Source organism: Dermacentor variabilis, chromosome 5 (assembly GCF_050947875.1).
Source record: "Dermacentor variabilis isolate Ectoservices chromosome 5, ASM5094787v1, whole genome shotgun sequence".
In the NCBI taxonomy this organism is placed as follows: domain Eukaryota; kingdom Metazoa; phylum Arthropoda; class Arachnida; order Ixodida; family Ixodidae; genus Dermacentor; species Dermacentor variabilis.
The window spans coordinates 101,044,560-101,072,218 of record NC_134572.1 but is presented as its reverse complement, the minus strand read 5'-3'; the positions used below and the strand labels follow the sequence as shown (position 1 = coordinate 101,072,218).

Sequence of the window (27,659 nt, the reverse complement as noted above, 5' to 3'; positions counted from 1 at the left end):
GAAAGGAGTGCAGAATAAAGCCACGCGACTACCTGGATTCAGGTGAGCGCAGAAGTTGTGTTTTGCGCAGGACTCGGTGCAAAAGTTAATGGATCCCACAAGCGGCTGCTTGACGTCCTCAAGCGCTGTGAACCAATCTGAAAAGTCCCCCCCCCCCCCCCACCCCGCTAACGGGTGACACTACATTGGTTTAGAGTGGTAAAGTGTCCTTTCGAAATTATATTTTCGTCATTCGGCGCATATGGTTTCCATATTGTAGCAGAGAAAATTTACTTAGCGTTAATTGTCTAAGAAAAATTATTAAAAGATGGGCGAAATTTCCTTTCTAGAATTTCGCGCCGGAACCTCTGCACCGTTACGTGAGCATGACGAGCCGTTCTTGCGCAGGAAAATATTTGGAAACTTGCTAGGTTGATTGTTTGCTTCCTTATTTACGCTGATAAGCAATTAATAAAACCTGCACATACACTGTCAAAAGTCAGTCATTGCCATCGTGTCGTTGTCGTTACCGTCGGGCCCTTCCTGCCCTCCTCGATGTCATTACTGGCAATGAAGGTACTGATGTGTTGTGTACTTTCAGCACTTGCAGGGCTTTTCTTTAAACGGCCCTCTACAATTTATCTTTTCTCTATCGGGGAACCGTACACCTCTGAGTTTTCCTGACGAACGGAAATTAATTAAACTTCGCGGACGACTGGAGCGCATAGTGTTTCAGGGACTATGAAAAAAAGCTTTCGTTCTGCGGGTCCCGAAGCACTTCACCGCTCCGCGACGCATGCTTCGTATATATCGTCCGTATATATAACACGTACGGAACGTTACCCTTTGCACGCATATAGTGGAGTCACTTATTTTTGGGCCGGCATTTCCTCGCGCGAACTGTGCATCGTCGCGGCAAACTTCCCCGGTCGTGTGAAAACCGAGATGGAAAGTACGTCGGCGAATGTGGTTGCGTACACGAAGTGTGACGAGCCACTTCCGAGAAATTCGCGCACCCTCCGAGGCCAGCAACCTCCCCGCGGCAGAAGTGCCATATATATATATATATATATATATATATATATATATATACTGTATGTGCCTGCACCCGGCCCCGGGCGCGTTGTGTAGGAAGGGTGCGCCGTCGACAAGCAGCTGTCGCTCTTCATTGTTCAAACATCCCGGAACATTCGGCCCTCCGCGACGCACGCATGCACTGCACCCTCGTTATGTACGAACGAGCGGCGTGGCTCTTTACAGGACGTGCGTAAGATATGCAACGTATATGGTGCCGTCACTTGCGGGCGGTCGTACTCCCCGTGCGCGTATGCATTTTCCCGGATACTATAAGCTCTCACGTGTTTTTTTTTTTTTCTGTTCTTTCTTAGGTTTTTTTTTTTCTATCGGTGGCCCTTCGGTACTCTAGTACTGTTTATATTTGCCTGTCTCGTTGCCGGGCAACTTTTTCTAAGTTGCCTGCAGTGTGGCTGCGGGCGTCGCATTTACAAACACCTGTTGTTTACTTAACGTGATAGACAGTGCCTCGGACAACCTTTGGGGTTGCGACGACACCATCAAGTGTATCGTTTTCCACGGGCTGTATTTTCGTGACGGAATGCGTTCTCGGCATGCTGTCCTAGCCGAGTTGATGAGAGACCGTTCACAGGAGGGAATACAAAAATAAAACATAAATAAATAAAAAAGAAAGGAAACGCGTAGGGCTATTTTGCTTTTTTGTCGCCCAAGAAAGAGTTAGGTTCCTGACTCAGAGTGCCGTCACTGCCTGGTTCTTCACCGCCACTATAGCGCGACAATATTAGTGGCACACTGAATTAGAACGTCTTCTGCACAGAAAGTCACATTCATTTTAGTTGTTTTGCGTGCCGAAACCATGGTCTGATTATGAGGCGCGCCGTAGCGGCGGACTCCGGATTCCTTCGGACCGCTTTGTGATCTTTACCGTGCCCCCAATGCACGGAACACTTCGAAATGCCGCCGCCGCGGCCGGAATTCGAACCCGCGACCTCGTATATAGCAGCGCAACACCACAGCCGCTAGGTTACCACGGCGAGTACGACAAATGATAGAGATTAAGAAAAAAAAAGCGAGAACTACATTAGAAATGTTTTGTACCTCGCGGAAAATTGCATAAAGCATAAAAGGCACACCTATGGTTAGAATCCGCTAGCAGAGACCCCAAGAAGAACTGAAACCGCAACACTGCATCTGCTCATTCAGCAGATGCACACATCTTGTGGGACACAATTAATGAGCTAATTAACAGAAAGGCAGTGACAAGAAAAGTCAAGTTTCAAAAAGCCGGGCATGAGGGACGTAGAAATTGCCTATACTTTCAATAAGCACTTTCTAACTAGTTGGGTTTACATATGACAACACGCAAACGCATTGCTAGAACTACATAGTCACAGACTATCCATTCAGTATTTGCCTGTTTCCTACTGACCAGCATGAAGTGGAAAATATAATTCTTTCATTAAAGGATAACTGTGCATGCGGCCCTGACAACATCAAGCGGACGCCGTTAAAAACTATAAGTCTTATTATCGCTGTAGTACCTCAGACGCACATTTATAATTTGACACTGACCTTAGGTGTCTTTCCCGGTCAAATGAAACTTGCTAGAGTGTCTGCGATTCCTAAAGGTGGGTCGTTTGACGAACTCAGCAACCAAAGACCAATAGCTGTCCTTTATGTATTTGCAAAAATAGCCGAACACATTATAAATAAAATAATTACGGGTCGTTTAACGACAAACAGCATAACTGCAAAAGTTCTGTATGGATTCTGCAAAGACAATTCTACGGAGACCGCTTTACTTAGTAATAAAGAATACATTCTAGACAACATTGAAAATATATACACTATAGGGATATTTCTGGATTTCAGGAAGGCATTTGACAGCATACAACAGGACCGGCTTTTACGGTAGCTTCCGTACTACGGTATTCGCGGTACCACGTTGCAACTGATACAAATTTATCTGGCTTTCAGAAAGCAATACACTACAGTAAACTATATACAATCTGCATTTGAATTCATTAAGTATGGTGTCCCCCAGGGATTCATCCTTGGACCTCTCTTATTCCTGCTGTTCATTAATGATATTGTAAATATTAAAGGACATAAGAAAAGAATATTGTACACTGATGACAGAAACGTATTTTTCTCGCGTTCGAACGTATGTGAACTGTATAAAGAAGCTAGCGTATGGATTAGTCAGTTAAATATGTGGTTAAATGCAGACAAATTTCAGTTAAACATTGCTAAGACGAAGTATCCGCTTTTCAAACCTAAAGGAGTAACAAACATTCCATACAGACCAATTTACTTCCAGGACAGCGATATTCGGCACTCGACAACCATAACATTCTTAGGAGTTTGTTTTCACGAACATCTGTCTTGGTCCTTCCACATTTACACGATAAAAAAAGGATATTTCCAGAATAATCGGCAGTTTAAATAGACTAAGGTATTAGGTTCCATCAAATGTTAGAAGCTTCAAATTTACTATGCTCTACTGCATTCACGCTTAACATTCTGCTCCTTGGTGTGGCTAACAACGACGAACACAAACCTTAATTCTGCCATAATTCTTCAAAAGTTTTCTAACAGTTCACTCTACGAAAGCACACGACCATATTTTAAAGAACTACATAATATTCCCTGTCAAGCCGTTATACAGACACAAACTATGTTTGGAGATACTACGTCGTTATCGGATAGATACATCACTTTCATTGGATACATATTGAGTGAAACGAACCCCGTACAAACTACGCAGGAGATTAATATACAAACCTCGGTCACGCACCAGCTACGGAGACCAACGATTAACTTCACAAATACCAGACATGCTCAATCAATGCACAACCATACTAAATTTACTGCAGTCAGTGGCGTACGTAGCAACAGGGGGGGCCGGGGGGCCGTGGGCCCCGGGTGCAAGGGGCCAGTAGGGTGGGGGGGGGGGGTGTCATATCATCTGAAGACACCCCTCTTTCCACCAGCTACACCCGGGGGGCGGGGTGACAGAAGACCTATGGGCCCCGGGTGCCAGACGACCTAGCCACTGACTGCAGTGTATAACTTCATCTAAAGCATTTAAAAAAAATAACAAGAGAAGTGCTAGCTGAAGAATACGAAAGCACTCACGATGCCTAAAATTCTTGACGTAGTTTTTTTTTTCTTTGGCACGATTTACCGTTATCGCTGTGTAGTAGCCTCAACAGTGCCCTTCTCAATTTTGTTTAGTACTGTCACTACTCTCATGCGGATACCGGTTACATATGTACAATAAACTCACTTTTCTGTTTTGACATGTGCAGCATAAGTAGGTGCTTGTTATGTGTTTCTTTTTTCTTTTTCTCCAAATGTACTGTATCCTGTAGCTGCTCTGCTGCCAGGGTGGCACGGCCAAGTCAGGCATTTCCCCAGCCTTTAGCCCTGTCTCCCAAGGCAATTTTGTAGCGTATTTGCCTCGAATAAACCAAAGAAAGAAAGCCTTTGACATAGTCCCAGCTGACGAGGCGGAGCTTCAATATTGCTTTCCCTCTGACTTAAAGATATAGGTTAAACATGAAAGTGACGTTCCTACCTGTCTCTCACTTTAACGTCATCTTACAGCTGGCATGCAAGACACTTTTGCCGGTTAAATTCGCTAATTAACAGGACGTAATTTACCAATTTAACCTCAACGAGCATTTTCCTCCGATGTCCTAACGCTGAAATCGTGACCTGCCGTTCACGACAGTCAGACCACCCACACAGAAACACCGGGAGAGTGCGGTCGAGGCAGCAAGCGTCGCTAGTAGCCCTGCGCAGCTAGGTAGGCATGCGACCGGAGCGCACGGCTGAGAGGTCGAACGGGGACCACGATCCAGCTTCGCGCGTGAGAGAGCACGTAAAAAACGCCAAGGATTTTGGGTCTGCGTGCGCAAGCTGAGCCCTTCAGATCAAATAAGTACAGAGACAAGTTCCCGGCACACGAAATGTTCTGGCCGTTCGGCATATTGCTCTAGGACATGCGACGACATCTAAACAAAACAAACCGATTGCAGGATAATTGAGAATTGAAATTATCCACTGTGCACGACAAGAACAATCTCACGAAAGAAAAAAAAAGAATGGGGGAGGGGGGGGGGGCAGACATCATCAAATCAAGAGTAGGACGATGCGACAAAGGTAAGCCGCACGTGTGTTTCTCATGAAGAAAGCTTCGCTATTGAATAAATATTTGTCCTGCTCTGAGGAGGGGGGAGAGGGGGAGGGGAGGTTCGAACCAGCGATAGGCGCGCTTTCCGTGGATGTCGCTCTATACCATCTCTCAGCTAACTAGGTGGCTAACAGATTGCTAAGCGAAGTTGATTTTATCGACAACTCGAATCGCAGGGACACTACGTAGGGGATCCTCAGCCTGCAGCGAGCTATCCTACAGCGGGCTTGTTGTCTTCGTCAGAACGACAGTTTCATACAGTTTTGCTTACATTTGAACAGCGGCAAAATACTTGGTTGTCCATTGAAACTGCGACCTCAGCTCGTACACTGAAGAGCGTTTAACAGGTGAACGTGTCGTTATAAACGATGCTTGAACGATCTATACGAGTATTAAATTCCATATCTTCTTTTGTCTGGGGCGTAATAGTGTAACGCTTCTATTTCCAATTCCACGTGGACGTTATCAATAGAATATATAGAACGGGGCAAACAGAATTCTTATATTATACCATTCTTGCCGTGAATACATCGCCACAAAACTTTGTTCATTTGTCAACAAAGAGTGCAGAGAGAAAGTCCAATGTGGGAATCAAAGTATTAATCTTTCACTTCCTGTAGTAATTATACGAACAGTCGCCTTTCTGAGTGCGCATTGACATACACACTCCCCCCCCATATATATATATATATATATATATATATATATATATATATATATATATAGAGTGGCGTCTATATGCAAAAAGGTGGACCGACCCTTAAAAGGTCGATGGAAACTGTTGGGTAAACAAACCAAAGTTAACCACGAAGTTGTGCTTACGTTTGGCCCATTGAAGAATCCAGTTGCTATATCTATATACATATGTATAGGAAAGTGGCATGACGATACCGACTGCATTTCAGGCGAGGGAGGTTTCATCTTCTTCTAAAGATGACTATTTATTCATACATCTACCAAGTAATGCTAAGCGTCACCACGCAGCCTTGCTATAACGGAGACAGACGTATGCTTTGTGAATACAGATATACCCACAGGCATTTTCACCTGTCTCGTACCGTATAAGAACGTGCGGCGAGGCCGCGAATGGAAGCAGGTGATGCTTGACGCATCACCAAGGATAGATCGGGACAGCAGCTGTCGCTGCTTTCACCTTCGTCGTCGTCGTCTCTCTCTCTCTCTCTCTCTCTCTTGATCTTTTGTTTCCTGAGTCTCTCAAGCGCCAAGGCTTCCTTTCACGCATTCCTTTGCGTCCCAACGGTTCACATTCGGCCACCTAAGTAGCACAGACTTTACGAAGTGAAATCCACCGAGAGACACTGTGAAAGAGCGACGGGTAATGGCTTTTCGGCGCGAAGCAAGAAAAATTAAGTCGAGACGATGGATACTTTCGTCTCGAGCGTCGAGTCAGTCCAAGAAGCCACCTCAGCTCGCTTCCGTCTGTCAGCTGGAATGCGCGCCCTAGCGGTGCAATGAACAGCCGACGACGGGCGCCTCGGAATAGAAAAGAACCCCATAAGGCCACCGCACAGCACGAACTCTGCGGCTCATTCTCCCGAGACATTCATTATTGCGTTCCCTCTCTTCAGTGGGAGAGTGCTGCTGACTCGCCGACGCCCTCTGACCCAGTGTCAAGAGCACATTGGGCGGCAAATTGAGATGGCTGACTCACGTCCTTTGGCCCATCCTATATGGCGCTCTCTTCGTTTATCCTTCCCACGCGCGCTTGCGAACTCTACGCGAGATAAACTAGTGAAGTGAAAGGGGGGGGGGGGGGGAAAGAAGCCATGGCTTCTTCCTACGCGCTCGAACGGCGCGTTGACCGACTGCTTGCCGAAGTAGGGTCCCCTCTTTATTATTATTTTTTTTTGCTTTGCGCATCAAAAAGAGTATTACGCGCTTCGCTGCGCGTTCAGAGCTGCGCTACGCGCTCAGCTGACTTTGGGGAGGGACGGTGTAGACGCCTCCAGAACGACCACCGAACTGTGGACGCGCGCCGGAGAGAGAGATTAAAGAAGAGTATCGTGCATCTTCATCAGTCTTCCGTTTGCGATTTCTTCAGCGTACTTTGTACTCGCGGTGTGTTGAGACGTGTGACGAGCACGGAACGTCCGATGAACCCGAAACGTGTAACGGGTGATGGATTCACCGAATTGATGCGGCGCACTGCAGGCAACTATACTTCCTCCTTGGTTGCTGAGCGAGTTGGGCGGCGCTTGGAAAAACAAAAAAAAAAAAGAAACATAACGTATATATAAACTCCCTCTCTTGTCGAATCACACGTAGCAAGAGGAGCTAATATACATCTCAATGACTCAACTGCAAGGGGGGGTGGGTGATGATATTATAAATACTTTATCATTGTTTCTCTTTCTCAAAAGGGGGCGGGGGGAAGGGGAGTGGCGTTATTTTGTTTCGCAATCGCTGTACAGATATATTGCACACGCAAATACCAGAGCAATTTTCTGAAGAGGGGAAGAAGGGTAGAAGGAATTCAATCACTTTTACCGTGACTGTTGTTCAATATACTCATACTTTCCCCTCCCCGTTTGTTTTGTTTACGGTTATTGCTCAACAGACCAAGAAAACTAAATGCGCGCGACATAGACCGGAAGTTTTTATTTTTCCAGGGAGCTCTGGGGGCCCGACGAGCTTTCCCAACCATATATATATATATATATATATATATATATATATATATATGATAATTTACAAGACCTCATAGTAGGAGACAGTTTAATTTCACAGCCTGAGTCCTCTCCCACCACCAAGAATCTGGCGTTTCTCGGTGGTGTAATCTTCCTTCGTGTGATTTTCGTATACTTCGCTATCACTTCGCCTTTCCGGTGAAGCTGCAGCATCTCTGCCATTTTTTTTCTTTTTCTGTGAGTCCGAGCATAAGCGCTCCTGCGCATGACTGCTGTTGATTCTGATTTCGAGTGAATCCGGCTGACCTTATTTATATTACCGAGACGCCTCAAATATCATGCAACAAGACATTAAAAAGCAGCAATTGCGTTACTCGAAGAAAACATATATAATGCATATTGCCTCCAGTACAGTTGAGTAGCCGCTAGTAATTCTTTCGTTCCTGAAATTTAATTGGACAATTGCAATTAATCTATTAATTCGAGAAGTACTGTCCTATCTACTGTATCAAAGTGTCAATGTAGGTACAATGTCATTTGTAGGTACCTCCAGGCAGCCCCAAATGACATCTAACTGCTGTCTTTCCAGCGGCGTAATAATTGCGTGCAATTTTTTCCGACTCGCCAACGAACCTCATGAAATACGAAAAGTACCACGTGAATGCGCTCACACCCGCTTCCATAAAGCAGCACCCTCAAATAAGCTGATTGAAAAAAAAAAACCCATTGCATGTCGCGAAACCGAAGAGGCTACGCATCAAGAAGAGAACATACGCATCACCTTGATAACGGTACGGAAGGAGCACCAACAGCAGGTTTCGCGGCTTTGCAGCTATTCCTTCCTCTCTACTTCACACTTTTCATTCGTCTCTCAAGGTCGACTAATCACTTTAATAACAAAAGCCCCTTGATAACGCGGCTGAAGCGCCGCTCTGACCACGTACGAAACGCGAAAATCAATGTAATAGATATAGCATGTTTAAAAATCCCGGCATAGCTCGCACCGCATCGAGAGTGCGCGCGCAGCTATATTTCGTGCCAGAAATCGGCTTTGGACCAAAGCCAAATTAGAGTGACGCTTTTAGTTTTCCTGGGACTGTATGCGTGCTGCAAAAACAGGTTCATGGCATAAAATAAAACCGAAATAAACAAACGGGGAGGCGAGCCATGTGTTCAGAAAAGGCAAAACGGATGCGTTCAAGAAAGTAAACAACTACTTTTAAATGAGGCGAATTGGCAACCGGACGCCTCCACAAAAAAAAAACAAAAAAACAAAACAAAAATACATCAGATTTCAGTGTGCCGTTATTTTTTGTGAATTAGTAAGCGTCGTTGAACACTAGCTGCTGCCTAGAAGACGTGTTCGAATAGGTCTCCTTCTGCAGCTACGCAGTAAGTACTGAGTCCACTTTATCACATCTTCAATGGCTTTCTTGATGACCAACGCACCAATTCTACGGCAGACATCCGTTATCCTTGTCTTGAGGCAATCTGATGCTCGTCTCGATCATGTAAGCATGATCTTTCAGATAACCCCAACGAAAGAAATCGAGTGGAGAGAGGTCAGGTGACCTAGCCAGCCAGCCAGTTTCAGCCAGCCGCCAGTTTCGTGCTCGGCTGCTGCTGTGTGCTGGTGCTCCATCTTGCTGGTGCCACAGAAGTGGAAGACGTGACAGCGGGACTGCGCTGAGAAACGCGTTCATCACTCCTTCGAAGATTTCGTCCAAGTAACTCTGTCCAGTTCTACAGTGTGTGATCGAAGGAGATGGGACCGATTGTAGCACCGGCGTAAATTCCGCACCCGACATTGAACGACCACTGGTACTGGTGCTAATTGTTCTTTACCCAGTGTGCATTGTAATCACTCCAATATTGTGCGTTATGCAAATTTACCAGCGCATTTTTGGGAAATTTGACTTCATCTGTGCACATGATGTTCAAGAAAGTCCGGTGACTCATCGGCTTTTGTGAGGGCCCAATTCAAGAAATCTAGACGATTCTACAGGTCCCTATCTTTCAAGCATTGGTGCTCCTTAAGGTGGTACGGGTGAAAGGCCGTCGTTTATAATACTCCAGACTGATGACTTGGAAATTGGTACATGGGCGACCACGTCCCGCACGCTAGCATGAGGTTTGAGGTCATAAATGCTAGAATATCCGTGCGAATGCTAAGATTCAAAAATGGAGTCCTACGCAGCTGTTTCTTGAAGCTGCCGGTTTGTCTCAGGTTTTCATCATTTCTGATGATAGTCGACGCGTTTGGTCTACCGCCACACTTCAGCGACTGATATATATTTGCGGCCTTCCTCTTGTCATTTGCAGCTCCCAAGGCAAGGATAATTTTTTACCTTCTGCTCACTACAGAAAGTCGTGGTGACCGGGACGAAACAAAACGTGCATTTAAACATTTGCACTGACGTTGTTAATTCACTTTTGTGGTGATAGGTCTTGTGGCAAATAAAAAAAAAAGAACCGACCGTACACTTTATTACGCTAGGAGAGCAGCTATCACAATTTGTTTCCAACGGACACCAAACTTGACGTCTTACTTCGGCCGAGGCGCGGCAGATAAGGCACTAGCTCGATCACGATGTTTTACAGCGCAGCTGTATAAGGCTAGCCGATTCGTCCGTCCGTCCGTCTGTCGCCTGTATGCCGAAAACTCCTGCGCAACCCCGTGCGAATGCATGAGAAAAAAAAGCGAGAGGCGCCCGATTGGCTGCTTCAGTAGTGACGTCGTTACTCTGTGTCGCAGGCAAGCGGGCGCGCAGCACTTTCTCTTCGACTCCGAAATGGGTAGGCCACGCGTCACACGTACCCCTGAGGAGTAGGCAGCCTTCGATCAGCAACGCGGCGAGTAAAACCGGGAGCGAGCTCGTCTACTACGTCCCGATCCTGCAGCCCGGGCACAAGAACAGGCTTGTGCAGCCGAGCGCAAGTAGCCGTTGCGTACCAAGGATCCGGCAGCCTACCAAGCCGTCGTTTAATGAACCGTTGGGGTTAACCCAGTGATAAACACCGGGACCGCACGTTTCAGCCTCGCTGGTTAACCATCTGTACGGAGTGCCTGGGCGGTGATATTTTTCTTGATTTCCTTCATTTCGGTTTGGTTAACTCAGAAAGAGCCTGTTCGAGGGCGCTGTTTTATGATGCGGGTGGGAGAGACGGACAACGCTTTCCGCTTCGTTCGTAGAATAGCAAACCGGCACCGAGGAATGAAGGCAAACAATCTCCTCAGGCTGATCAATGCCTTCGTACTATGTCACTTCACGTACACAATTTCTACGCGCAACTGGCTCAGAGCGAAGCGAGACAAGTTCAACGCTCTCATCCGCAAAGTAGTCAAGAGTGCTCTCGGGCTACCCATCAGGACACATACCGAGGATCTCCTCAAGCTGGGAGTGCATAGCACTGCCGAGGAGATTGCCGAAGCCCAAGAGCGCGCGCAACTCACTCGCCTGAGCACCACAGGGCAGGTAAACGCGTCCTCGAAGAGCTGGGTTACCACCCTGCGGGATTCCCGATGGTCAATACCCCGATCCCTAGGTGCATTTGAGACAAGCTCGAAGTGGCCCCTGTGCCCCGAAACGTCCATCCCGTCCACAACGAGGGCAGACGCAAGGCCAGAGCAGCAGCCATCCTCAAACAGATCAAGCAACGAGACATTAGAGCAAGCTTTGTCGACGCCGCAGAGCACAGCGATGGGAAGACCTTTGCCGTCGTTGTGGTGGACTCCAGCGGCAAGATTTCCAATAGCGCCTCCATTCACACTGCAGACCCCGGAGTCGCCGAGCAAGCCGCCATCGCCCTCACCCTGCTAGACGGTCGTGGGTCCGGGATATATAGCGATTCCAACGCGGCAGTTAGGGCTTTTCAGAAGGGTTGCATCGTCAAGCAAGCTCCTCGTCTTCTTAGCAGTTCGAGTCCATATGCTCTCACGCATCATTCAATCCACTGGTTTCCCGCTCAGGTAGGGTTGGTCGAGGGTGCTCCCCCGAACCTCAATGAGTCTGTCCACGAGGCTGCGCATGACCTCACCGACTGCGCTGCTTCTAAAAGAAGAACTGACATCCCCTCCTCTCTACGGTCACAGGGACGCTCCCGCTACTCTCAACGAGATTATTAAATATTTCTACATGTCCAGAAGGGTATTTCCACCCCCTCATCCCAAGTTGAATAGGGCGCAAGCCGTTTCGTTTAGACTTCTGCAGACCAACACGTATACGTGTGTGTCCGTTCTCCACGAGGCTTACCCGGACGTGTATCGCGACGACGCCTGCCCGTGTTGCGGGCAGACCTCCACTCTAGCGCACATGCTCTGGGAGTGCGGGTCGACATACGCCAGGTTCGTCAAGGAGGAGTGGGACTCGCTTCGGCCTAGCCCCGCTCTAGAAAAGCAAATCCTGGCTGACCGGCGTGCTCGCGATCGGGCCGGTGGGCTAGACCTGCCGGTCCCGACGTGGGACTAGCTGGGTGCGCGACGAGTTCGTGTCCTCGCCGGACCTGCAATAATGTTTCTTCACTCACTCACTCACTCACTCACTCACTCACTCACTCACTCACTCACTCACTCACTTACTCACTCACTCACTCACTCACTCACTCACTCACTCACTCACTTACTCACTCACTCACTCACTCACGTGGTATTCGCTATATTTCGCAGTGTTTATTTATCAGTCGGAAAAAACTAGTACGTCGCTGAAAATACCGCAATTACATATCCCTTGGCTGTGCCTACAAATGCCTCATTGACACATTGATAATTATGATAGTACGTCTTTAGTTATATTATTATTTACAACTACTTAAATAAATTTCAGTAACAAAAAAATTACTGGCAGCTACTCCACTGTACTGGAAACAATATGCACTAGTGTTTCTTCGAGTAACGCATTTTTTTTTTTTTTGTCTTGGTGCATGATAGCTAAAATTGGGACACCCTGTATATATTTATGACCTCTGCATGCAATTGCGCGATGTTTCCATTCCTAATAAATGTTGTAAATTATGAAAAGTGTTTTTTAATGAGTCGTTCGCTTTGCTTATTGGAAAGAGAAGTGATACTGAGACACATATCACTCACGTGCCTTTCACACGCCGTTGATAAGCATTTTGAGGTGAGGTGAACATACAGCAACATATTCATTCTCTAGGCATAAGCTATCCATACCTTTAGTAATAATTGTTAATTGGCTACCTCTTTCCTTTATAAAATATCATAAGATTTGTCCGGTGTATATATTTAAATATATTGTGTATGTGCGTGATGTTTACAGTGCAAATTTAAAACAATGTCGAAGTGAGAAAATACGGATGAGGCAGCCGCGTCTGGCAACCTCTAATGCGCTTGTTCTCCTATTGTCAGGATTTGCAGAAGTAAAGCAAAGTATGAATTAAAATTCGTGCACGTGCGTGCCAACAATGATGCAGTAAGCTATTAGCCATAATAAATTTTAAGTGAAATGGTCCGGGCAAGTAAAAAGAAAAAAGAAACCTCAAATGATGTGGGTGACAAAACTCTGGTAATGACACGTTAGGTGGGCCATGGGTGGTGGGGGTATGCTTCGGCATCGCCGGGAGGGGGGCTCAGCCACCCCCCCCCTCCCCGGGACACTCCGGAGGGAGCTTGGGCGCCGAAGCTCCCCCCCCCCCCCCCCCCGCCGTAGTCAGCGCCTATGGAGCGCGATACATTTCAACGCCGTATGCCGCAACCAAACGCAACCACCGTGTTCCCCCATCTACACTGCACGCCTCTTGCGCTCGCCATAAACAAAGCTTACTGCGGCTTACGACATAGTCGTGCGCACATCGCGGCCATTGTTCTCGGCAATTCCTGTAGCCGCACACTGTATATAATCTAGCGTCGTGCAAATATAAGCGTGCGCCGACTACAACAAAGGAATCGCGGCCACGAGCGCCCGAGGCCTTCTCGAAGAAGCCGCGTGCACCACGCTACGTCGTCGCTCGCTCGGCCATCTGCTCGTCTCCCGTGCCTGGCAGGACTTAATGGCCACTTCCATTACTATTGGGCTCCTGGGCAGAAGTGCAGACAGAGGAAAAAGAGAGAGAGAGGGGGGAACCACGCGCGTGCCGTCAAGAGGCGTGCACGTGTGCGCGCAAGCCCGCTGTCGTGCGCCAGGCACGCGTGTAGCCCTCTTCCCCCCCCCCCCCCCCCCCCTGGCCGCGACAGATGTTCGCGCAGCAGCGTGCCGTCCGTCCTTGAAAGGCGAAGAACGCCGTCGTCCACTGGCTGCCCGGTCAGCGGGTGCGGCATGAGGTGTCCCGCACCCACGTCCTCCTCACTTGCTCTGTGGCCCCCCTCGCGACCGACTTCTCGCATGTGGTGCGTGTGTGTGTGTGCACTTTCTCGGGAGTGTGCCCCCGAGGAAGCCGTCGCGAGAGTCACGAAGTTCGCTCCCGGAGAAGCGGCGTCCCGGGGGCCCGTGTTTCGCGAACCCGCGTGACTGTATGCCTGCCGCCGCAGATGTTCTAAGAGCGAAGAAAACGAAGGAGAAAGGTCTAAGTTGTGGCACGTTATACAACTGGGTCATGCGCGTAATTTCGGCGCGGTTGCCACTGCGGTGCCTCGTAAGTTTCCCGGAGACAAAAGAAAACTGCTTGCGAAAAACGGTTACGGCGAAAAACTACCGTTTCTTAGCGGATTTGACAAATCGTTCTCAGAATGAAAGCGTCGGGAATGTAACATTGGTTCCTGTGCGTTCTTGCTTACGTGGCCTCGTGCATGCGAGCCTCCCGTTTGACTCGGCCAGGCGGGTCGCAATCCTTCCCCATCGTGTACAGTCACAGCTAGCCTCACTTTGATTATCGGTGGACTTTGTTACTCTGAGTCTTGGGCTCCCGCCCGAGATACGCTACGCTATTCACACGGTTGTGATACAATTTCCGCGCGAGGCAGAACTGGACTAAAGGACTGCATGTGACTCAGGTATGCTGTTGCGTTAACGACCAGTATGCATTGGGCCCTTAATATCATCATCATCATCATCCACACACCATCATCATTATAATCCATATCTCTTTCGTTCCTTTTCCCAACGCAGATATATATATATATATATATATATATATATATATATATATATATATATATATATATATATATATATATATATATATATATATATATATATATATATATATATATATATATATATATATATATATATATATATATATATACGCAGGAAAGAGACGACGAACTTTTTGGGAGACTTCTTTTTCTTACTTAACGTTTTCGGCTGGTGGACCAGCCTTCGTCAGAGTACAGTTGCTGTGGTTGCTGGTCCACCAGCCGAAAACGTTAAGTAAGAAAAAGAAGTCTCCCAAAAAGTTCGTCGTCTCTTTCCTGCGTATTTTACGTCGGGTCCAGCGTGCTGAACTTTGAAGAAAACCCCTATATATATATATATATATATATATAAAGGAAGGCAGGGATGTTAACCAGTCAAGAGTCCGGTAAGGGGAAGAGAGAGAAGGGAGAGACTATCAGGTTAACACGCATAAGCTCACCCCACATATCTGCATTTCTACAAATAAAATTCTTTCTCTCTCTGGCCTCGCTTCGATTATCCGTCTGCTCCCAAAAGGAGCAAGGAATTCGTCTATTGCGAAACCACTCGTACTTGGCCGTGCGAAGGCGACCTTATAGAAGTATCCATCGATGCCGTGTAAACCGTGATACTGCGTTTTTGCTATAGTAGACCGTTTTAGTATGGCATTAGCATTCTGCCGTTACTGCCGCCAGTTTCAGGATGCAAGGTAAACCAACTAGCCCAGTTGTCCATTCTGTTACCCTAGCACCGCATCTCCCCGACTGCACATGCTTGCTCGGCAGTACTGGCAACGATGGAACGGTGTACTGTCTGTACACCCCTATATAGAACCTTTTCTGCGACTTCGCTAGACATTAAAGACATTTTTTGCGAATGCGGCATCAACCTAATCATTCATACCGCGGAAACAAGTAACGGAAGTAGGATCCTCGCCAGACAGTTCACGACATGCATAAAGCTAGCAAGCCCGCAATTAGGACACCTTACTGTTAGGGCAATTCTTTGTCTTTTTTCGTCCGGAAAAGCTAATGGCCACGAGTGCAAAACGGAACGTACGCAATACCCAAGAACAACTGACGCGCGCTCGCCGCCTGAGCGCGCACGCGGGGTCAATTGCGTGCCCGACCAGAGACCGTCGTGTGGGCGCCAATCTGTCACACTGCCTCCGCGAGCGCCGAACGTGCAATGTGAACCTCGCGGCCGGCGATGTGCTCCAGAGCACTGCGGCGTGATGCGAAACCGTGGAGATCCCGCAAGTTTTTTTTTTTCTCGGAGAGTGTTTCGGCGGCTGACCACTGACCCTCCCATACCTTTGCGTGTGCAGGGACACGGCGGGCCAGGAGCGGTTCCGCACCCTGACCACAGCCTACTACCGCGGAGCCATGGTGAGTGAGCTGCTCTCTCTCTCTCTCCCTCGTTTCCGCGTCGGCTCCCGCGGCGCCGTTGCGAGCTGGCACGTGCACGGGCGCACCTATACCGGGGCGAAGGCGGCGGGGGCGCACAAGACGCCCCGTTCTGGGAGCGACGTGCGCGCACCTGCGGATGACGCTCGAGCCGGTCTGTTCAGGCGCGCCTGGCAGTTGTCGAGGTGTGCGCGTTGCGGATGGGATGCGGTGCCTTGAAATGTAGTTTCGCGACGGCGAAGCATCCTAAACGATCGGACTGCGTGCGCGTGACACGCGCGTACTGCATGAGAGCACTTGAGCCCCGTATAGTGCAACAAATGCGCACTTAAGGTGGACCACTCTAACTGCCAACAGCGTTTGGACGTTCTTATAATTAAAACAGAGAAGGACGTTTTATTGAGAGCTGGATGACTTAGCTAGGGAACTGTGTCGTGTTGCATGCACTCCTCTCTCTATCACTCTCTCTCTCTCTCTATCTCTTACTTTTCTTTTTGTCTTGTGGCGTACAGTCGCTCAAGAACGCTTCAGTCCGATTTCCTGAGGAGTCGGGCATCGCACCCCCGCCTGGAATGCACTCCCGCCCTGGGATGTGGCAAACCGCGTCCCAAGAGTAATAAACAAATCAAACATATTTGAGTGCCTCCAGACGTCCTCAGTATAGTTAGCGAACATCTACAAGCACGTAGGCGTGGTTCTATACAGACATCGTGGAGCGTCCGTGTGCCAGCAAAGAGAGAGAAAGCAAGGAGAGGGAAAGTAGGGAGGTCAACCAGGTTACCGTATTGGAATGGCCGGTGCACCAACCTACGACACATTGTGGGCCCCAAGAAACTATCGAATACCTGTTGTACAATTATTTGCCTTCAGTGCGCGATGTCCAGCGCATCTGTTTACATACCGTTACGCAGCCGACTGGATTCCAGAACATTTTCTGAAAGGAAAAAGTCTTGGACCCTGGTCACATCCATTGCTGATACACGAACTCCAGTGGTTATTTAGCGATGAATGCGAGAGAAATCCGTAGCAGTACGTCACACCTCTTTGAGGTCCCGGATCCATGATTTAAACATATATATATATATATATATATATATATATATATATATATATATATATATATATATATATATATATATATATATATATATATATATATATATATATGTTTATTTACAAGATGATAGATGGTTAGCGTAGAGCACGGGACAAGACGGTCATGCAAGGCCAACAGGCAGCCGCCAGCTCCTTGCGCACCTTCGGCTGTGTCGGGCACTGTACTGTATATATATCACTGTACCACGTTACCGGCTTTCCACACATCACATACACTTCCACGTTTACACTCCTAATGCTAACGCATTGAAAGCTATTCGTGCGCTACTGCAGATGTTTAAAGAACCACCGGCCTGAGTGACTGACAGTGTAGATCTGCTGTGCGTCCTACTGTGCGCGCGCACTGCTCCCACACTCACTCTTTCTATTCCACTTTTCCTTGCGCCTAGCAGAAGTTAGCAAAATGTGTGCCAGCAAAGAACGCTACAGACACTGTATATTCTATAATTGCGCTGTGCCATTCATGGATGTGCGCGTGATTTACGCGTGTTGGTGACTGTGTGTGCGTATGTTCATCTGCGAAGCACAATCCGCTGGATCTGCGCGTAAGTTACATCAGTGCGGCGGAGAAAGATCTACAACAGAGCACTGAGTGCACCGCACTGTTTGGTATATCGGATTTTGATCCCGCGGCAAGATGCCGGAAGGTTTTCGGCCGTGACTTGGACGACTACTCCTCATGCTTGATTTAGAGTACTTTATCTGTTCATGTACTGTCGTGCTCTATTCTCTATCGTTTTTAACCGTTAGTAGAGAGTTTTAGGTTAGGGGATGCAAGCGGCTTGCGTACGCAAGAACTAGGGACCATGGTACTGTGCATGCGCAGACCCCTACGCCTGGGTGTGCGCATGCGCAGTACCGCCACTCCTAGTTCTTGCGTACGCGAGTCCGCGCTTGCGTCCCCTAACCTAAACCTCTGCCACGTCGTCCTCTTCCTGCTGCGATTACCAGCCTGCTCCTTCTCTCTTTTCCGCTCTCTGCATATTTGCATATATGTTTTCAAACCGAATAGTAAGAATAATAATTACATCAGGGGAGCTTCAATCTAGTTTACCATGAAACGGTGAAAGTGTTTTCCTGGGCGTCGTTTCGAGAATACTTAAAAGATAACTTCCCGTAGTTGATTCATTGGCGCGGAAGAAGGTTGTCGAAACGCTCCCATATTGAATCCTTGGAGGCTTTGGAACGTAATGAGCTCGTTATTTAGCGATAAATAATTATACAGCTCGACCTGAACGGACGCTTTCGAAATACATCAAATCACGGCGAGGTTCATCACGACTTTCGTTTTTGCGTCTTTTTCTGACTGATACCAAGCCTCCCTTCGGGAAAGTGGCCGTTTCGCCATTGCAGAAGCATAATTTACTGTTGCAGCTTAACTTAATTATCCCATGTAATTTTCATTTGCGCTGTATGGCAGCGGTACAACAGAATGGAAGCGAAATATATGAAAATGTGCAGAGTAGCCACGGCTTGCGAGACCATCGCCTACTTCGCAGAAATGCAGTAAAGGGGAGGTGCAGCCCAGCCCTCGTCTCGTCACTGCGCATAGCGCAGCAGTAAAACAGAAGCGACGTGGGGACGCCAAGGATGAATATGAAGTTAAGCTGAATGTTATTTTTAGCTGAATAAGATTGTGAGGTTAAGCGGAATACTGTACTATACTAAAGTTCGCTCCTGTGATAGCAAAAACGGACACTCATTCTGCGAGATGAGGCTTGCTATATAAACCATGGTCTAGAGATGTAAACACTCATTGGTGGCGCCGCCACCCTGAAGCTCCCTAAAAACACGTCGTGACGTCATTAATTTTGACAGCGCCTGCTCGCGTCAAGTTAATTGTTTATCTATAAAGAAGGACTGCGTTGAATTCTAAAGGAACGAAAGGCTCAAGCTAGCAAGTTTAAGAGACATTTGCTTGCGCTGAAACACTCAAAGCACGCTAAGTTATTTCGAAATATGTGACATCACGCTGTCGCATCGCCGCTGACGTTTCTGCACGAAATTCAAGAGAAGATAAAGTTTCACCTTATTCACAAGTAACTAGCGCAGTTACGCCGAGCGAGGGAAAATAGTTTTGAAAGAGTGCATACGTACATTAACGGATCTACGCTGATTTGTAGATTTGGCAGCTGTTCTGTGACGCTTACGGTGCAGCTATGCCAAAGCTGCGCAGGCGAGCCTGCCTTTCTTTATTTTTGCTAATCTGCCGATATTCGGAAGCTTTAGTGAAGCATCGAGGCCATGAAACAAAATGTCTGCCTGCGTACAGTCGTATAATTCAACTTTATCTTTTAATGCAGAAAAAGATATCTAAACCATCTCGGAGGTTATCCAAAGATGGCATTCCTGCGTTTCACTGTATTAGAAAAGGGAAATGGGAGTTGGCTTGAAGCTCAGGCTTCGCCTTTACGATGACAGCAACGATTTCAAGCGTGCGTCATATACTCCTGACTGCGTTTCGGGTATAGGCCTCTACTGGGCGCACATTCTCTTTTCAAAAATTGCACGATAAATATTTACGTATTTCATCTTGGGTAAACAGGGCAACACAAACACGGACGAGATTCGAGGAAACGGCATTTTCGTCGATATCTCTCCTAGGGTTGCCGTGATTAATTATGATATTGTGAGCCCACGTGACCAACTGCTCATGAGCACTACAGAGCCCCTGGCAACAAAATAATGCAATGGCAATCAATCCGCTGCCAACCTCGAAAAGAATTAGTATGGGTAAACGCGCCAGCCAATTGCGTTCCATTACTTTCCCCGACGTCACAGCGTAGTTGAACGTGTCTCACTATTAACGTCTCTCAGGAACTATCCGTTGTAGCACGGAGGCAACTGAGAATGAATGACGCAGTTCTGTTTTGTGGGTTGAGAATGCACTGATTCTTAGGTTGGCAACGCGTCAATTTTACGCACGCACACCGGTCCATGTATCGCGAGAACGTGCTCTCGTACCCTCGTGAAAAAAAAAAAGTGTATAACGGTACTAAGTGGGCACGCTCCATTGCTCGCCAGTAAAACTCGCATCCGGTGACAGCCGAGGCTTGTGAATCCGGCTCTGGGACGGAGCGGAGGGGAAGTCATATCAAGCGCGCGGTCAGTGTGGGTCCCACGACGTCGGCATGCACTGGCGTGTTATCTTCGCCTGCCGGCTATCATGGAAATAAAAGGGCAGGCGCGAGTTGCTGTTGGCTTGTCTTGCAAAGGGCGAGAATCTCCTCGCCGAAGCGTCACCCCAGCGACAGGCGAGCCGCTTATTTGCCCGGCGGGATCCTTCTTTACGAAAACATTCGCTCTGCGGGCTGCACGCACTCACCGTCTGGCAAGTGTGACGCCGATCGCACGTTATCTGTACGCGGCTGCAACGTCGGCAACTTCGAGAGGAGCACGTGCCGCGCGAGGTCTTGCCGCAGGAACATAGCACCCGATGCGGGCGCTGTGTGTATACGCCCCTGGACTGAAGCGTGACATGCAGCGAAACGAAAAATGGGTGGACAGCAACGCTGGCTTGACACTGCGCGTTACAAATTGAAAAAAAAATATATATAGGCTTATTTACGTTAGTTTTGCCGCATCGTAAATCCTTCCGTCCGGAAGGATTGAGCAGATGCAGTGCATTGCGGTATATTACCGTAGGCGAGCTTCAGCGAGGAAACTTCGCAGCCCTAAAACCACCTAATGACTCGCAAGGCGAGGCTGCAGTAGGTGCATCTTTCTGGCGCATCTCACTCGCTTAAAGTGGGAATAATTTCCCTAGGAAGATGAGAACAACATTGAGGCGCAGCAGTCTCTCTCGGTCGACAGCTTTCGGGAACATTTCGGGGGTGCAGCGCGGCTATATACGGGAATATGTGCGCATACACGCAAACGTTGCGCGACAAGAATATAGCGAGCTGAAGTCACGGTTTAAAGCAAAGTCGATGTCGCTGTATATAGTATAAAACTGTGTAAGTTACTTAACCAGGGATGAAAGAGCATACAGCATGAACAGAGAGGAAAGTGTGTGTGTGTGTGTGTGTGTGTGTGTGTGTGTGTGTGTGTGTGTGTGTGTGTGTGTGTGTGTGTGTGTGTGTGTGTGTGTGTGTGTGTGTGTGTGTGTGTGTGTGTGTGTGTGTGTGTGTGTGTGTGTGTGTGTGCGCGCGCGCACTTCTGTATACGTCCATTGATGCTTATTACTAACTTATGTTTCTGTTCTGTAGTGCTATTTCTTGCTTCCCTCTTAAGTAGATTCACTCAGCTTTACTTCAACGACATACGCCCTTAGTGCCATGTATTTTAGTGCATCGCGTATCTAAAAGGAAAGTAAGTATAGAGAACAGTTATCGACAGCGTAAGGAAGTCACAAGGAAGTGAAAAGCGGCACACTGCGGGACGAACCACACAAATAATTTCTTGCAGCGGAAAGAGAAATGTAGAGCAGTTGCTGCTCGCAACGAACGCTCCTAGCCCTCTGCGTATAGACGTTCTCATGACGTGTTTAGAAAGTTGTCTGCGGGAAGTTCCGCTTTGGAGACCGTATATAAACGGCCCCACGATCGTGTTTCGATGTCGTAATATCATACAGGACGGTGTTTTTTTTTTAAGACTACACAGCGGCAGATGCGGCAGATGCCACCTTTCTAGTTATTGAGCTGCGTTACTAGGAGGAGTGGACATTACTTGTACAATGAGTCGAAATGCATAATTGAAGATGAAGAAATATTTCACTAACTTTTTTTTTATTACTTCACCGTACATATTACAATCTGTGAACTGTAGCCGGTGAGTTGGCAAGGCATATCCTCTTGGCACGATATGTTGATGCTGCTTGCTGCAACAGAAGCTAAAAACAGCAGCTGGGTTTACTATTACCGTCTGTACGTTCTAGTACTAGTACTACTAGTATATGTAAGTACGTCGTTCTAGTAGCATCTGTCCTTTCCGTCACATCAGAGCTAACCTACCTCATCAACGTCGAGTTAGACCACTGAACTCCCGCGCTATTGACCAGAGCTCTAATCACACTCGCATCAAAGCGGAGTTTTTTTCTTTTTTTGCCTGCCCTACCTGATTTCGTGCGGCTGCTGCTGTCTGCTGGTGGACCGGTCGGTATCTCGGCAGACACAATTGTTGATATATATACGGACGTTATATGCGCGCCAAATGAAGGTACCAGCAAACGGGATTGTGTAACCCCTGCATAAATTGAACGACAAAGTAGTGACGGCAAGCGCCACTTATGCTCTAGATGAGTAATAAAGAAATAGATTCCTGCATAAAAACTGCACATCCCACGCACTGTGCGACTCTACGAAAGCCTACTCATTCCTTATCGGAATGTCCAACACACCTATCTGTGACTCATGCAACTGTGAAGAGACGATCGACTCAGGCTCGTGTTGTGTTTTTGTAATCTGTATAACGTTTTTTGGAGTGTGTTAAGCCGATTAGACAGCAGAACATTTTCAGAGACAAAGATTCTTGAACCATGGTCCCACGCGTCGCAGGCTTCCAAAGCGACGCGATCATTGGCATGATTAATGAAATCGACGGGCCTCAGTGACCAATTGTAGGCATGAAGTGATAGACAACCGCTCGTGTTCACACTAAGGGTACCTACTTCCCTTCCTCTGCTTTCTTTCTTTTCATCCCTTAAACTCTTTCCTGTGTTGGGTACGCAAATTCCTGTGTTGGGTACGCCTGGTTGACCTCCCTACCTTTCCTTCCTTCTTTTCATCCTCCTCTGCCTCCTATTTATGCGAAGCATTTTTCAGGTACCTGGATATCCAACGTTGTTTGGCGTTCTGCAAAACGATACCACGTGGACCAACGCGTTCCTGTAAATTGAGTTGTAGTTATGCGTCCGGGGTCGCGAGCGTGTGTGTGTACGAGACGGCAGCAGTACGACGACAACCACGTTGTAGACGATCGTGTGACAGCAAAGGCATGTTCGTGTGGGTGGGCAGCTCAACCCGGACGAAAGACGAGAGGAAGTACACAATACGAGCGCAGACTAAGAACTGGTTTATTTTTTCGAACAAGGGACTATAATATACAGAATGTAAACACGTGTAAGGTGACGTTTACAAGGATGTTAGCCTTGTACTTCCTCTTATCTTTCGTCCGGGTTGCGCTGCCCACCCATAGGAACATGTTCAATCACCAACTCTCCCAGCTTGCCGTGTTAATTCAGCAAAGGCATGATTTCTACGCCGGCGTTTCCACGCGAGCCTACGACATGGCGATTGTTAGGTTCTACGCAGCAGGTAGTGAGTAGGTAATGAGCATGAGCGAGAGAAACACGTATTGTGACGTCATGAGCGACTACATGCTGTGCAATCGTACGTATGTACATATGGCTATTTAATGGGGTGTATGTTAAAACGACGATGGCATTTGTACTTCGGTAAAGAAGCGTTAAAACTTGATTAACTTGGGCCGTCATGAAGTCTGTACAACGTCCCACTGTTATACGTTGCGCAAGTTGGCACGAGACAAGAAATTGGGCAAAGTGAGACCGGTCATGGAGATATATCTTTCGCAATAAGTACAATAAATAAAAGAAGCTATCGTGGCCTCGTGTATAGAGTACCTGGCTGCTGTGCCCGGCGGCAGAGGTTTGAGACCCACATCGGTCACAGTTTATTTTATTTTGCTTAAAGCGAGGGAGGCTAGACAGGAACCCATCTACTTATCGCAAAGTGCAAAGAATGAAGCAAAGAATACTTCGCATTAAAACCTGAAAGTATACGATGTCAGTTCATACGTATCTCTAAAGCACACCGACCTCTTAATGGAATAGCGCATTATATTCAACGGGTTCTTTGATTTACTTCATTTTCTTCTATTAAGCCATTTGGTATGTGCCTCTTGGTATACTCAAGGTTGTGTGTGTGAGAGATAAGAGAGATGAGAAAGGCAGGGACGTTAACCGAAAGATAGATATCCAGTTTGCTACCCTGCACTGGGGAAGGGGAGAAAAAAGAAGCACATGCACACATGAAAAGAGTGGGAGAGGGAAAATGTATGTGCCACTGTGACACGAGAGGTCACAATGCGCAAATGTAGCTAGCTATGTGTCGTACTTTTCTGTGCATAGAATCTGCATATCGTCATTCGTCACTCGACAAGCACCGAACATCGCCTTCGCTTCCTCTTGACATATGGCTGTGTAGACGTTTCATAATGCGCACCAAGCTGGCTTGTCTGTACTTAGGCGCAGGTTGTGAGTGGTGCAGTGCATAAACATAAATATTACGTGGTACTAAAGTTGCGACGTTTGCCGTGGACGAACTTAAACGTTGCATGCGGTTTCACGCTGCATAGGATGATAGCAAACGAAATTGTGCACATCGCCGTTGCCTGACTGCTTCACTAAACCTTCGTTTCACCCGCCGCGACGGCCGAATGGCATGTATGTACGTTGAATCTGCATAACTTTTTTTTTTCTACTCGCTCCTTTTGCGCGCCGCTCGTTGTTGGACGGGTCGATATTGACAGAAAGACCAATTAAGTACTTGTAACTATTCGATGGAGTCTGCTTTCAAGTTCCCAGCGTATAGTATCAATATGCTAGTACATGCTCAGCACTTAATTGAAACACTTCTCCCCGCTCCGGCCTGCTTGCTTGCTAAAGCGAAGCTTGCGCGTGGACGAGGTCTCTCTTTTTTTTTTTTCGTGATCTTGACAATCTATCGTCGTCATGCGTGGACGATCCACAAGTCCGAGCGCCACAAGCATTTGCTGAGCGAGGCTTTTTGCGATGAAGATGTTGTCCAACTTGGTCGCATGCTCTGTACTCGCAAGTCGTCGCTAAACAAGAACAGCATTCTTCGAAAGCGCCAATGAGAACTTCGCTTATGTTTATTAAAGGCACGAGCACCAGAAAGGACGTCCTTCCTTCTTTCTTTCCGCCTTTCTTCGATTCTCTGTTTGTTTCTTCTTTCCTTTCTTTAATATCGTCATGAAGAATGTCTCATTTTCTTTTTTTTTTTGCACAATCAACTTTCAGACATAAGCAGTTAATTTATTTATCCACTGCGGCTAAAATTGTTCGGATATTCCCGTGTTTAAATTGTCAAAACAAGTAATAAAATGCAGCAAACGCTTAGGAAGAGCTCTGTCCCTCCAAGATGCTAGAAAAAAAGTTCCCTAAGGACGTAGTTTCTTTTTTTTTACTTTTGACTTACTCAAGGCACGGAATCGATGAAACTGAACACGCTCCCACAAACCGAATTCCTATTTCAGACGATTTCGGGAGATTGGCGTCCGCCGTTAGAGGGCTTCAACTAGAGTTCACGAGTTTAACATTTATAGAGGGTAAAATATAACTCAAAAGAGTATTGGCTTTCGCGTGATGCTATTCCATTGTATAAACGAGCGCACAACAGAGAGATAAATGGAGAGAGAGGAGTGTATGTTAACCAGAAAAGCGACTGCTCGACTACCCTTCGCCCGGGGAGAGGAGTAGCAAGGGATTAGAAAGACGAGAAAAATTGGAGGAAGGCAAGTAAGAAGGCATCACTTGATAAAAACTGGACCCTACCAAAGTCGGCTCAGCACGTTGAAAGCGTCGTAATGGGTTTTCGTTTTCCCCACCGCTGTGGCGCTCAGCGCGCGCTTCCGACAAGACCACGGGAACGGCGCATGCAGCGCCGCTGTTGTCGCGTTCTTCTTCTTTTTTTAAAAAAAACGGGAAACGTATTTATTTTAGACAACCAGTATACATAGTTGCCTAGGGAATCGGCCTTCTCTCGTTGCAACGACATAATAAACGCGCACGTTGCAAGGAACTACCGAAGCTGCGCAAGCGTATTGGTAGAAAATGTGCACAGCGCTGTTTTGCAAAGCAGGCCGCACAAGTGCGCATCGCCTAAAATCTACAGGGAACTAAAACATTTTAGGCGGCCGAGTGCGCCGAATGAAGCGAAGACCCAGCAGCCAGGCGATGATGGGCCGAATCTCGGAGGCGCATGATCGAGGAATAGCAAATGGAATGGCTTCCATTCGGAGAGTTGTTTTACGAAGGCTGGCTGCGTGACGTCATCCTCCCTCGTAGTATCTTTCCTTTCTCCATGGTGAAAGCACGCACGCGAGTGGACAGCAATAGGATGGCAAAGCAACGCCGGGCCGGTGTCAACCGCTTCGTCCGAGTGTTTCACGGTCTTTGCGTTGTTGTGCGCCCGGTCCGTTGTAATGTCAAATATAGTTATTGATCACACGCGTTCGATCCAGCGGGCGATTGCGACGAAACATGGTTAGCCCTTCAGAGGCCGATCAACAGGGCAGTGTTTCATTCTCTTAGTAGGAAACGAAATGTGGTCGCTTCTGACGCCGTTCTTTTTTTATTTCCTTTCTTTTTCACTTCATTAGTTTGCGTCAGCGTTTCACTGATAGGCATACTCGACGTCTTCCTCGTGAATATACCATAGGACATCCGTATGTACAAGTCAATAATATTCTTACTGCTTTTTTTTTTCCGCATTTGGGTTTATGGAATCCCAGGGAAGAAAACACTGACGTTCATCAAACGCCTTGACACGGGAAAAGAAGGCGCTCACGCTTCTTCCGCTAGAACCTGTCAGCTATGAAACACTGCCATAATAGAAAAAAAAAAAAAGAGAAAACGAAAGGAGCAAGGCGCAAGAAACGGGCGGATGAGATAAAAGAGATTTGCAAGAAACGGTAGACATCCGTCTGCGCGGGGTGGGGGGCAGTTGTTCCCCTCCTTCCTGTGCGACAGTGTGTCACTGCCAGCAACGAGAACGAATAATTGTGGAAGAGGGCAAGAGAGAGCGTGCAAGAGAGAGGGAGAGCGGTGTGCGGAAACGCAGCGACGAAACAAGAATCGGCAACGGAACAAGACATGCGGCGGGAGAGCGCGCGACGAGAGAAGCGAGGGTGTCGGTTTGGGACCGGGTTGAGGGCACTGGCGGGTTGCTGGCGTGCGCGCTCCGCGAGCTTCGTGTAATGCGTGCGCTGACTGTGTAGTACAGCGAATTGAGCGAAGGCGCCGCTCTATGCGCGGAAGGTCATCACACCCGCCGCCACCCTTGTCACGCTTGGCCGGAGCAGGTTTTCCCTGCGGAATGAAGCGCGCCTTGTCCGTCGGTATATACAGGCGCTTTTAGTGCAGAGTCTGGAACCTTGAGAGACAGAGAAATAAAGAAAAGAAAAGTAATTTTTCACCTTCCGGTTGGATTTACATGTAAGGTTT

General features: G+C 47.5%; 1 protein-coding gene across 2 annotated transcripts in view; it reads left to right on the top strand.

The window, feature by feature from the left end:
* LOC142582994 (ras-related protein Rab-8A-like) overlaps positions 1-27,659 on the top strand; it is a 153,721-nt gene that overhangs the window by 58,008 nt on the left and 68,054 nt on the right. For both annotated transcript variants that reach the window (XM_075693207.1, XM_075693206.1), the window contains exon 3: positions 16,261-16,321. In XM_075693207.1, the coding sequence (XP_075549322.1) occupies positions 16,261-16,321 (61 nt within the window). The remainder of the gene's footprint in view (positions 1-16,260; positions 16,322-27,659) is intronic.